At 34.5% G+C, this 12,812-nt stretch overlaps 2 protein-coding genes and 1 long non-coding RNA gene across 3 annotated transcripts; all 3 read right to left on the bottom strand.

Annotated features, from left to right (window-relative positions):
* Nucleotides 1-246: 246 nt before the first annotated feature.
* Nucleotides 247-2,599, bottom strand: LOC107962521 (uncharacterized). Its single transcript, XR_001701659.2, has 4 exons — nt 2,165-2,599; nt 1,790-1,830; nt 1,144-1,384; nt 247-618 (listed from the first exon to the last, which is right to left on the bottom strand). It is a non-coding gene; the product is annotated as an uncharacterized lncRNA (long non-coding RNA).
* Nucleotides 2,600-7,596: 4,997 nt separating this feature from the next.
* On the bottom strand, nt 7,597-8,058 carry LOC107954645 (TMV resistance protein N-like). The gene has a single exon (XM_016890263.1). It carries the CDS (start codon nt 8,056-8,058, stop codon nt 7,597-7,599), a length of 462 nt encoding a protein of 153 aa, XP_016745752.1.
* On the bottom strand, nt 7,617-9,268 carry LOC107962511 (TMV resistance protein N-like). Its single transcript, XM_016898929.2, has 2 exons — nt 8,533-9,268; nt 7,617-8,275 (listed from the first exon to the last, which is right to left on the bottom strand). The coding sequence occupies exons 1-2, from the start codon at nt 9,018-9,020 to the stop codon at nt 8,059-8,061; spliced, it is 705 nt and encodes a 234-aa protein (XP_016754418.1). The 5' UTR covers nt 9,021-9,268; the 3' UTR covers nt 7,617-8,058.
* Nucleotides 9,269-12,812: the final 3,544 nt, after the last annotated feature.

The following is a 12,812-nucleotide window of genomic DNA, read 5'->3' as shown; positions in this document are numbered from 1 at the left end:
AAATTAGTGCACGTGGCAAGTCGGGACCAAGTCGCGGATATCTTTACAAAACCGCTACCGATGATACTCTTCGACAACTACAAGAAATTAATCGGTATGAAGGATGGCAGAAGCATTTAAGTTTACAGGGGAGTTTTGTTAAATAAACTTAAATGAAAGTTAAGAGTCATGTAAATGAAAGGTCAAGAGTTGAAAGGTCAAGAGTTATATTGTTTTTTTAATGGGTTTAAATTAGTAGTTTTTTGTTTAGGAAAATGAAAGGTCAAGAGTCATTGGTTTATGGTTATTATTAGATTTTAATATTTTCAATTTTTGTTGTTTTAAATGGTAAACTATAGCCTATAAATAGTTTGTAAGCTTTTGATTTTATATGAGAGAACAATTTTATATTGAGAACATTTTCCACACCTTCGAGAGTCCAGTAAGAGATGCAGGTATGCTGATAAAATTGTTACCACTAAGATCAAGATGTTTCAAAGAGGATAGACCAGAAATATCACGTGGAATATCTCCTTCACAAAGATTGCAGTCCCTTAGATTTAGCCGTTGTAATGAACTCAAACCTGACAACAAAGGAAACATTGGAGCCATGGGAGTCATCCTTCTTCTTTGGATTACCTTGAAAAGAGAAGACAAATTTGATCAAAACTTCGATTGCTGCAAATTCTCCGATAAATTTTCAACTCTATAACAACCAGAAAGATCTAGAGTTTTTAGACGTTTCATTTTCCCATCAATTTCTAGAAACCTTACAAGACTTGAGCAGCCTGAAAGAATTAATGTTTCAAGAGATTCCATTTCAATTTTGGTCGAAAGAGTCCTAAAACTTTTACAATCTCTTAAATTCAAAAGTTTAAGGCTCTTAAGCACTCCGATTGATGGATGAACATCCACTAATTTGGTACAACCTTCCAAAATCAAAATTTCAAGATTTGATGCTGTTGTGAAGTCTGGTGTCTTTATCAGGTTTTGGGACCCTTTGAGGTTCATTATTTTCAACTTATACAAGAACTGTTGAAAATAATAACAAATTAGAGAAGAGAAAACATAATAATGCTCATTTTTGTTTTTTACCTTAATCAAAGTTTAATCATTTATATTAAAATAAGCTAAAACATAAGGATAAGATAAGTTAATTCTTACTTTATTTCCCTTCCATAGTTGTTTAATGTGACTATATGGTAAAAGAAGTGCAACTAGGTTGTTTGGTTGGAAGCTTGAAGGTAAATATCTTAACGGATATCCTGTCCAATCTAAAAGTCGTAGTTCATTAGAAAGATATTTAAGATAATCACAGTTTGATAGGCAAAGCACTTTGAGCAGTCTCAAGTTTTTCATCTTTGAGAAGGTATCGGCACTCAAATTGAGCATCTTGCTCGATTCCCTAATAACCATGAATAAAACAAAAATGAGCTTCAAAATATACAAAGACATTCAATAAATTGCTCGATAGATGATCAATTTCCATTGTAATGTAAAAAAAAAACAAACAAATCATTCTAAATTGGAATGAGGAGGAAGGCAATGAGAGAGAGATATTTTATTTTTAAATTTTTTATTTTATTTCCTTCTCACTTTTCGCAATACCAAGCAATAGTGAGGAGAGAAATATATTTTCTATTCAATTTTCCATCTTTCAACTCAAGTTTCCCATCCTTTAGATTTTCTTTCCACTCTATTAAGCAAAGCCACAAGATTTTGTTGTTGTTGTTTTTTATTGGTTTTTTTATAAAAAATAATAACAATATTAATAGTACATGTTGATAAATTTATATGTATGTTTTCATACCTTTAATTGTCGATGATCATACCTTCAATCACTTCGGTAGCCTAAAAGTAATCAAGAATAGACAATAAGAAGACAAAATAAATTATCTAAATTGTACAATAAAACTTTTGAAATTTACATACATGTTCAATATTATCAAAATCTTTTGATCAAAATATAGTAAATAAAATATTTTCTAATGAGAGTAATTCAATAAAATTAAACACTTATATTACAATTCATTATTAATATTTATAATCAACAAATGGAAATTATCTTAAAGCTACTCAACGTTAGTTAAGGATCGATACGTAAACCAATTAGACTAAGCTTTGGATTTTCATCATAAATTGATAAAAAGGATAATTTGTATATAATTTTTGTTGAATGATTTACCGTGTTTTTTGTTAGGACATGATGAACATCCCTTTCCTTCCACAATCTACAACGTTTTCCAGGTTCACCAACACATTTTTCTTCAACAATTTTTCTTCCCATTTCTTGCAACAAGGCATGTATCCGTAAATATTGGTTGTCATCACTAACTTTTATGAGAGATTTTTTAATGAGAATATCGATTCCAATATCTGGAAAAAACTCACAACCATGCAATACTTTCATTACCAAATCTTTCTTCTCCCCATTGAAAAAACATGCTATATCAAGATATATTCTTCTCTTTTTCTTCCAATCCATCAAGGCTAATTCTTAGTGTGTTAAGAATTTCTTTGTTAGAATCTTCTTTAAGTCTTTCGATTGCTCTTCTCCATTGAACTATATCTCTACCACACAAAAATGAACCCAAAACTTCAAGAGCTAAGGGGAGACCACCAGCATGTTAGAAATCAAACCCACTCCAAGCATAATCTAGAAGCATGAGACGTGGAGCAATTTTGTGCCATGCAAAGTGCTGAAATTTTAGCCATACAAAGTGCTCCATTATTGAGATGTTTTGTGGCTGGAAATTAAGTGGATTAATAGCCACATTTGTTGTCACTTTATTAGCCTATAAATAGAGGCTTGAACTTGTGTTGTAATAAAAGAAAAATGAGAAGAAAAAAAAATAAGAGAAGCAACGTGAGTGAGAGTGAGAAGGTTAGCAAACCTTGAGTGAGTTAAAATCTAGCAGCAGCTAGACTATCTAGTCATTGAGAAAATATTTGTAATCTTCGTATTGTAATATATTGAGTGTGTAATAAAAAGTAAATTTTCGGCCCATCACGTTTCCAACAAGTGGCATCAGAGCTACGGTTCGGAGCTTGGTTCGGAGTTCGGTTCGTGTCCGGTTCGTGTCCAGTTCGGAGTACCTTTGGTGTTCATCTAACAAGTCGATATGGGCGACGTAATTCAGCTTCAAGTTCCACAATTGACGAAGACAAATTATGGAAATTGGAGCATTCGAATGAAGGCTTTGCTCGGTTCGCAAGATTGTTGGGAGATCGTTGAAAAAGGATACATCGAGCCCGGAGATGCCGCTACAGAAGCAGCTTTATCAAATGACGCTAAGAAGGCGTTACGAGAAGCACGAAAGAAGGATCAAAAGGCCTTGAATAGTATCTTTCAAGGTATGGATGAATCAACCTTCGAGAAAATATCAGATGTGAAGAACGCGAAGAATGCATGGGAGATTTTGCAAAAATCATTTCAAGGTGTAGAAAAAGCTAAAAAGGTACGCCTTCAGTCACTTAGAGCTGAATTTGAAATGTTAAAAATGAAGAGCTCCGAGAATATCGATGACTATGCCAATCGTGTAAAATCGGTGGTAAATGAAATGAAACGAAATGGAGAAACTCTTGACGAGGTAAGAGTGATGGAGAAAATTCTACGGTCACTCACACGCAAATTCGAGTACGTAGTCGTTGCCATCGAAGAATCAAAAGATTTGTCAAAGATGTCGCTCGAAGAACTTGTGGGTTCTCTGCAAGCCCATGAGCAAAAGATGAAGCTAAATGAAGATAGTGAAAATCTTGATCAAGCCTTGCATAGCAAGTTGTCCGTCGACGACGGAGAAACAAGTAATAACTTTAACCAAGGAAGAGGAAACCGCAGAGGATACCGTGGAGGCTACCGTGGTGGAAACAGAGGAGGAAGAGGATCACGAGGACGTGGAAATCAATCATATGGGAGATATCAAGAAAATAAAGATTATCAAACATCCAACCGTGGACGTGGATCTAGAGGTCGTGGCCGAGGCAGATTTCAAGAAAATAAATCTCAGGTACAATGCTACAACTGTAACAAGTATGGACATTTCAGTTACGAGTGCAGATCAACACACAAAGTGGATGAAAGAAACCATGTAGCAGTCGCAGCAGAAGGCAACGAAAAAGTGGAATCAAGTGTCTTTCTCACTTACGGAGAAAATGAAGATCGCAAGAGAAGTGTGTGGTATCTCGACAACGGTGCAAGCAACCACATGTGTGGAAGAAAGGAGCTGTTCACAGAATTAAATGAAACAGTTCATGGACAAATAACTTTTGGAGACAACTCACATGCAGAAATCAAAGGAAAGGGCAAGGTTGTTATAACACAAAGGAATGGAGAGAAGAAGTACATCTCAGACGTTTACTACGTACCAGCTTTGAAGAGTAACCTGATCAGTCTTGGTCAACTTCTAGAAAAAGGATATGAAGTTCATATGAAAGACCGCTCACTCGCCATCAGGAACAAAAGTGGAGAATTAGTTGTTCGAGTTGATATGACGCGAAATCGTCTTTTCACCCTCGACATCGAGTCTGGAGAAGTAAAATGCATGAAGACGGATCTGAAGAATGAATCATGGTTGTGGCACTTAAGGTACGGACATCTCAGATTTTCTGGCTTGAAGCTGTTGTCGAAGACAAATATGGTGAATGGATTACCAAGTATTAATCATCCAGATCAACTGTGTGAAGCCTGTGTCAAAGGAAAGCAGCATAGGCAGAAATTTGAAGTAGGAAAATCTCGAAGAGCTAGAAGACCATTGGAAATTGTACACACCGACATATCTGGTCCGTACGACATTGAATCACTCGGTGGAAACAGGTACTACCTAACTTTTATTGATGATTATAGCAGAAAATGTTGGGTTTATTTTCTCAAAGCAAAATCGGAAGCCCTAGAAAAATTCAAGGAGTTCAAAGCAATGGTGGAAAAACAGAGTGGTCGATATTTGAAGATACTCAGATCCGATAGAGGAGGCGAGTATACTGCAAAGCTTTATGAAAGTTTCTGCAAGGATCATGGAATCATTCATCAGTTAACAGCCAGACGCACTCCACAACAAAACGGAGTTGCAGAAAGGAAGAATCGGACAATTCTGGATATGGCAAGAAGCATGATAAAAGGTAAACACCTTCCGAGAACTTTCTGGGCTGAAGCCGTTGAATGCGCAATTTATCTGTTGAATCAATGTCCAACAAAAAGTGTAAGACACAAGACACCAGAAGAAGCATGGAGCGATCACAAGCCAAGAGTTGGACACCTCAAAATTTTTGGATGCATTGCATATGCATACGTTCCTGAGCAACAGAGGAAAAAGCTTGACGATAGAGGAGAGAAGTGTATCTTTATAGGCTATGACAAAAGAAGTAAGGCCTACAGACTTTATAATCCTCTTACTAAGAAATTGATTATCTCAAGAGATGTCGAGTTCGATGAAGCGGATTACTGGAGATGGAGTGAAGAAGAAAAGAAAGTGGAAGGATTATTTTTCAACGAAGACAACAATGATGTCATCAACCAAGAAGAACAAGGCGATGATCAAAGTCCTGGTACAACAGCCCCTTCGTCACCAACCAGCAGCAGCGGAAGCAGCAGCTCAGATGAAGCACCCATAAGAACACGGAGTTTCAACGACATCTACAATTCTACGGAACCTGTAGAGACGCAGTTCGATTATTCACTATTCTGTCTAATGACAGAATGTGATCCAGTGACATACGAAGAAGCAATTGAAAACAATAAATGGAAGAAGGCCATGGACGAGGAGATTGCTGCAATAAGAAGGAATGACACGTGGGAGCTAACAAGTCTGCCAGAAGGACATAGCCTGATTGGTGTCAAGTGGGTGTACAAGACGAAGACCAACAAAGAAGGAAAAGTAGAGAAATACAAGGCAAGACTAGTAGCCAAAGGCTACAAGCAAAGACAAGGAGTGGACTATGATGAAATATTTGCTCCAGTAGCAAGAATAGACACAATTAGGCTTCTCATAGCGGTCGCAGCACAATACAAATGGAAAATCTATCAGATGGACGTCAAGTCTGCATTCCTGAATGGCTACTTGGAGGAGGAAGTCTACATAGAACAACCACCTGGATATAGCATACAAGGAAAGGAGGACAAAGTCTACCGATTGAAGAAAGCTTTGTATGGATTGAAGCAAGCCCCAAGAGCATGGAACACAAGGATCGACGAGTACTTCCGAAGAAATGGATTCATCAAAAGCCCGCACGAGCACACCCTGTACACAAAGAAGAATGGATATGGAGATATCATGATCGTATGCCTATATGTGGATGACATGATCTTCACCGGAAACAATCCAGGTATGTCTGATGATTTCAAGAAAGCTATGACTAAAGAATTTGAAATGACAGATATCGGTGAGATGTCATACTTTCTTGGAGTCGAGGTGAAACAAATGCAAGATGGAATTTTTGTCTCTCAAAAGAAGTATGCGGAGCAGATTTTGAACAAGTTCAAAATGAAGGATTGCAAGCCAGTAGTCACGCCAGCTGATCCAGGGATGAAGCTAAGTGTTGATTCGACAAGGGAGTCGATAAATCCGACGTTGTTTAAAAGTCTCGTTGGAAGTTTAAGGTATTTGACAATCACACGACCAGATATTACATATGCAGTAGGATTGGTGAGCAGATTCATGGAGAAGCCGAAGCAAGACCACTTAATTGCCGCAAAAAGAATTTTGAGATATATCAAAGGTACGATGAACCATGGTTTATTCTATACCCACTCACAAGATTCAAAATTAGTTGGCTACTCAGATAGCGATTATGGGGGAGACTTGGATGATCGGAAAAGCACTTCCGGATATGCATTCCACATCAGTTCCGCAGTTTTTTCATGGTCGTCAAAGAAGCAACAAACAATTGCTCTCTCAACATGTGAAGCAGAGTATATGGCCGCAGCAACTTGTACATGCCAAGCAATGTGGTTGAAGAATATTTTGGGAGAAATAGGTGTTTCAAATGAAGGTCCAATTACCATCTACGTTGACAACAAATCCGCTATATCACTTGCCAGGAATCCGGTGTCGCATAGCCGAAGTAAGCACATCGATACGAAGTATCATTTTATCCGAGAGCAAGTGAAAAACAAAAACGTGGAGTTGGTCCATTGCAGGACAGAAGATCAACTGGCAGATATTTTCACAAAGCCGTTGAAAGTGGAGACATTCAACAAATTCAAAGAGAAGCTCGGTATGAAAGTTGGGTTTGAGGGGGAGTGTTAGAAATCAAACCCACTCCAAGCATAATCTAGAAGCATGAGACGTGGAGCAATTTTGTGCCATGCAAAGTGCTGAAATTTTAGCCATACAAAGTGCTCCATTATTGAGATGTTTTGTGGCTGGAAATTAAGTGGATTAATAGCCACATTTGTTGTCACTTTATCAGCCTATAAATAGAGGCTTGAACTTGTGTTGTAATAAAAGAAAAATGAGAAGAAAAAAAAATAAGAGAAGCAACGTGAGTGAGAGTGAGAAGGTTAGCAAACCTTGAGTGAGTTAAAATCTAGCAGCAGCTAGACTATCTAGTCATTGAGAAAATATTTGTAATCTTCGTATTGTAATATATTGAGTGTGTAATAAAAAGTAAATTTTCGGCCCATCATGTTTCCAACACAGCATAACGTACAACATGTTCAGAAAGCTCAATGAAATCATATTTCGACATTGTGTCACCATCAAAAGCTTTCAAATTGAAAAGCCTTAGTGCATCGTTGGGATTCAATGTTGTAGGCTTATACACATCATCAATTCGATAAGATCGGAGCAAATGTTCATCTCTTGTTGTTACAATGATCCTACTCCCTAAACTGAACCAATCACGCCTTCCAACCAAGTATTTCAAGTGTTGTAAATTATCAACATCATCAAGAACAACAAGAACCTTTTCACTAGACAACCTGCGGCTAATTATGGCATTCCCTTCATGAACATTGAAAAAGTTGAAGCATTCATTTGGCAAGATTTGAAAAAGAAGCTGTTTTTGTAAAGAAACAAGTCCATGTTTGTTTGAAACTTCTCGAATATCAGCAAGAAAGCATTTACCTTCAAAATGTGGTGACATTTAAGTGTAAACAACCTTTGCAAGAGTTGTTTTACCGATGCCACTCATTCCGCAAATTCCTATAATGCAGACATCATCTTCACCAATGTTTATTTTCGAATATAACTCCTCCAAAGGTAAGCTAATTCCAACCAACTCGTCACGAACAATTGGATATGTCTGACATAATTTGGCTGATATCTTCTTAACAATATCTCCAACAAACTCTGGTTCATTCCTACAATGAAATAAAAAAATGTTTCTTTCAAATGCTCTTTTTCATTTTTAGTTCAATGAATCATGAAATATAATATAGTTGGAGGCAAAAAAAAAAGTAAGAATAAGACAGTAAGATATATTATGGCATCAAAAAACACAACTTGCTCGTTAGAATTCTTAATTAAACACAAAATTATAAAAAATTACATGCAATCTAGAAAAAAACAATTTTTTAGTCATTAAAATTAGGAAATAGAGAAGAAAAGAAAGAATTACCCATTATGTAAATGCCATCCTTTGATCTTAGCTACTTCAGCCAAAGCATTTCGCCACTTTTGGATCTTGTCTTTATCTTCCTTGTACCTCTCTTTATGTTTGGCAAAGGCTTCTTCAACTTTTTCTTTTTGGTTTCTTAAATCGGATGGATCCACATCGTAGAAAATTGGAAATACTTTATGTCCGTTAGCATTTTTTTGTTGAACAATCTCAGCAAGCTCCTCCAAGCACCATCCTGAAAAGGCATAGGCTTTTGAAAAAATAATTACCGAGCACCATGATTGCTGAATTGCTTTGCAGAGTTCAGGTGCGATCTCTTCGCCAGCCTCCAGCTTTGGATCATCCCTGAAGGTGACGATCCCACTACTCTTTAGAGCCTCATAAAGATGACCCGTGAAGTTCTTGCGAGTATCTTCACCTCTAAAACTCAAGAAAACATCATATTTCTTTCTAGAAATGGACGAAGAAGTCAAAGGTAACGACAACATGAGGATGTATGAAAGGAGAAGGATATCTCTATCTGGTGTTCAAAATCAGAAACTAGATCGCCCAATACTCGCAAAGAAACTAGAAAAAGTAAGTATATGATCTTAGGGGCGACAATTAGGGGTCAACGATGAGTGATGGATGTTCTTTCCAAGAAGAATCCAAGAAGGAGAGAGTTGGCAAAGTGGAGGCTATTAAAAATGGACGGTTTGTATTTTACGTATTTAATAATTATAGAGTAGATAAGATTATGACAATAATCATTAGAATATATCTTTAATAATCATCCTTCGTTATGGGCTGGTTTTTGCCAAACAACCAACTACTCGCATCGACACGTGGAAGACTTCTATCTCGAATGACAGATCCATTTGGACTGGTTTGTCCAGAATTTCTACAATGGAAGCATCATCATTGACAAAAATGCAACAGGAAGCAACTCCAACCCATTGACCATTCTTAAGATTGAGAGGTAGAGGTATCCTAATTATAGAGCCACCTCTCTGTTGGCTACCGGTGGTCGGCACCGCGGTGATTGGGCGGATTCAGGTCGGCCAAGAGGATTTTTCAGAGAAAATAAAGAGGGGAGGGCAAGTTTTTTTTGGAAACAGGCTGAAATGAGTTTTTTTTCTAAAAAATTTTACTTTAAATAGGCCTTCAAAACGACGCCGTTTTGGACAAGGCTTTCAGGCACCAATACAATGTCATTTTTAGCCTTAACCCGCGCATTGACCCGACCCATCCAGAAGATCCGCATGTTTTTTATTAATGGAAATTTCATATTCAGTTCATCCGTATTTTCTATCTTTTTAATTCAGTTTATTTTTATTTTTAATATTTACTCTATGATTTTTCTTTTATTTTAATTCAGTCCCGCACAAAGTGACGCGTTTTGGAAGGCGGGGATATTTATTTTTTTGGTCCCTCCATTTCATTCGCTCACTGCAATCTGGTCCTTTCCCTTTCTTTTATTCCTAATTTTCCCCGAATTTCGGTTTTAAAGCCCAATTTGGTCCTTTTTTGTTATTTTTTGCTATTTTATTATTAAATTAATCAATTTAATATTATTATTACTATAATTATATTTTCTTTTTGTGTTTATTTACTTATTACTATATTATTATATCATTAATTTAGTATTATCATTACAATTATTACTATATTTCTTTTTGTATTTATTTACTCATTATCTTTTGATACACTAATTCCATTTTGTCACTTTAGTATTTATTTATTTATGCCATTAAATATTATTTCAAACTTCAAATTATTTAATATTGGTATTATTATTTATTGATATTATTGTCACTATTATTAATATTATCATTTTTAAACCATTTTACATACTATTATTTGCTTCCTATCGTTTTTCTTTTTTGTTCTTTTCTTCTTTAGTCTTTACTTATTATTTTTCTTTTATTTTTATTTATAATCAGCATGTTTATTTCTTTATTTCACTATATTCTCGTCTTTTTGCTGCTATTCACATTAACATATTTATTATTACTTTGTTATGCCTGTTAACATCTCAATTTATTTTGCATTTTACTACAAAATCATGTTACATTTTACCTGTTATATTGAAAATTTTGTTTTTTTTAAATAAGCAATTTTGTTCGTATTTCAAGATTTGAAAAGTCATACCCGAACTTACGGGGTTTCAACTTTCTCAATAAATTCGAATAAACAAATGTTTTCTTTAATTTTTTTAAATAATCTCGGGAATTACGAAAAAAATCATGTTCTAACGTACGGAATATGATTTCATTTTAAAATCGAGATAATCGAACATCTTTCAAAATAAATAAATTTTTCGGTGTTTATTCTCGTTTCGGGGATTTAAAGCATCATGTCCTAACTTATGGGACATGATCTTTTTTCTCGATTAACGAGAAATACCCCTTTTTAAAAAAATTCAATTAAGCATTTTAATAATGGATCGCATTTTTTTAAATCTCTTCAAAGTTTTTAATTTTCGACATTAAGACACTAATTAATTAACTAGGTATCAATTTTGGACGTTACGAGGGTGCTAATCCTTCCTCGTGCGTAACCGATCCCCAAACCCATTTTTTTGAATTTCGTAGACCAAAGTTTCAAGTTTTGGTGTTGTTGTGAAGTCTGGTGTCTTGATTAGGTATTTGGACCCTTTGAGGTTGATCATTTTCAACTTATACAATGGCTGTTGAAGACAATAATAAATTAGAGAGAAAAGAAAAAACATAATAATGCTCTTCTTTTTTTTCTTTTTTTTTTATCTTTATTAAAGTTTAATCATTTATGTTAAAATAAGCTAAAACACAAGGATAAGATGAGTTAATTCTTACCCTCCCATAGTTGTTCAATGTGACTATATGGTAAAAGAAGTGCAACGAGGTTATCCGGTTGAAAGCTTGAAGGCAAATATTTTAAAGGATATCCTGTTCATTCCAAAAGTCTACTTCATTAGAAAGATATTTGAGATAATCACAATTTGGTAGACAAAGGACTTTAAGGAATCTCAAATTTTTCATCTTCAAGAAGGTATCGACACCCAAATTGAGCATATTGCTCAATTCACTAATAATCATGAGCAAAACAAAAATGAGCTTCAAAATATACAAAAACATTTAATATCTAAAAGCTATGTTGTATCGATATTGTTTTTTTAAATACCCGTATCCAATACTTATATCTATTGCATATCCGAATATGGGTATTAAAATATGATTGAACATATTAGACAATACTCTATCTAAAACTTACATTTGACTTTTAATTACGAAAGCCTAAAACAACTAACTAGAACTAATGTTTTGATTTATGTTTTGTGCGCTGAAATGTAAATATTCTATACATTCCCAATGAACCAGATGATGGCATCACTTGGATTTATTTTTGAAAACCTTTAATGACATGTTATAACCTAATTCGTTGATATATATTGTAATTACATCAAATATAAACCACTAATATTAGCAAAGACAATGATTTCTATATAAAATCCATAAATATAACATTAAAATATTAATCAGTGTGTTTGGTTGGGTGGAAAAGTACAGGAATATGAGAATAGAATAGAAAGAAAATAAATTTTAAGTGAGAAAAGAAGAAGAAGGAGAGATGATTGTTTTCATCCTAATGTATAAAATTAAAAATGATGTTTTTTTTGCAAATGATGTTCTTTCCTTCCCACTCCCCATTATGGATAGAAAAGTTATGTTTTTCATCCTTCTAATTTTTTATCCCTCCAATTTTTCATGCTTTTAATTTTCTTTTCACTCTATCAAACAAAGCCAAAAAGTTTTTTTTTTGTCATTTTCATTGGATTTTTTACAAAAAAAAAGAAAAAGAAAAGAAAAGACAATAGTAATAGTACATATCGATAAATTTTTATATATTTTTCTTACCTTTTATTGTCAATCATCATGCCTTCAATCACTTCCGCAGCTTAAAAACAATCAAGAATAGACAATAAGAAAAAAAAATAAATGGTCTTAATTGTACTATAAAACTTTTGATAATTTACATACATGTTCAACATAATCATCACAATATTTTGTTCAAAATATAGTAAATAAAATATTTTAAACAAAATAGAACAATTTCTAATTAGGGTAACTCAAAATTAAACTTTATGATCCACAAATGGAAATTATCTTCAAGCTACTCAATGTCACTTAACAATCCATAGGTAAACCAATTAGATATCATATATTGATAAAAAGAAAATTTTGTATGTAATTTTTGTTGAATGATTTACCGTGGTTTTTGTTAGGACATGATGGACATCTCTTTCTTTCCACAATCTACAA

This window comes from Gossypium hirsutum, chromosome A11 (genome assembly GCF_007990345.1).
Source record: "Gossypium hirsutum isolate 1008001.06 chromosome A11, Gossypium_hirsutum_v2.1, whole genome shotgun sequence".
Lineage (NCBI taxonomy): Eukaryota > Viridiplantae > Streptophyta > Magnoliopsida > Malvales > Malvaceae > Gossypium > Gossypium hirsutum.
This window is presented reverse-complemented; position numbering and strand designations above follow the sequence as displayed.

What these genes read in the sequence shown, in the direction of transcription:
- LOC107954645 (XM_016890263.1), bottom strand. Translation starts at nt 8,058, where the DNA reads ATGTCACCACATTTTGAAGGTAAATGCTTTCTTGCTGATATTCGAGAA.
- LOC107962511 (XM_016898929.2), bottom strand. Translation starts at nt 9,020, where the DNA reads ATGTTGTCGTTACCTTTGACTTCTTCGTCCATTTCTAGAAAGAAATAT. An exon ending in GGATGGCATTTACATAATGG is followed by an intron (nt 8,276 to 8,532) that starts GTAATTCTTTCT and finishes ATTTCATTGTAG; the next exon opens with GAATGAACCAGAGTTTGTTG.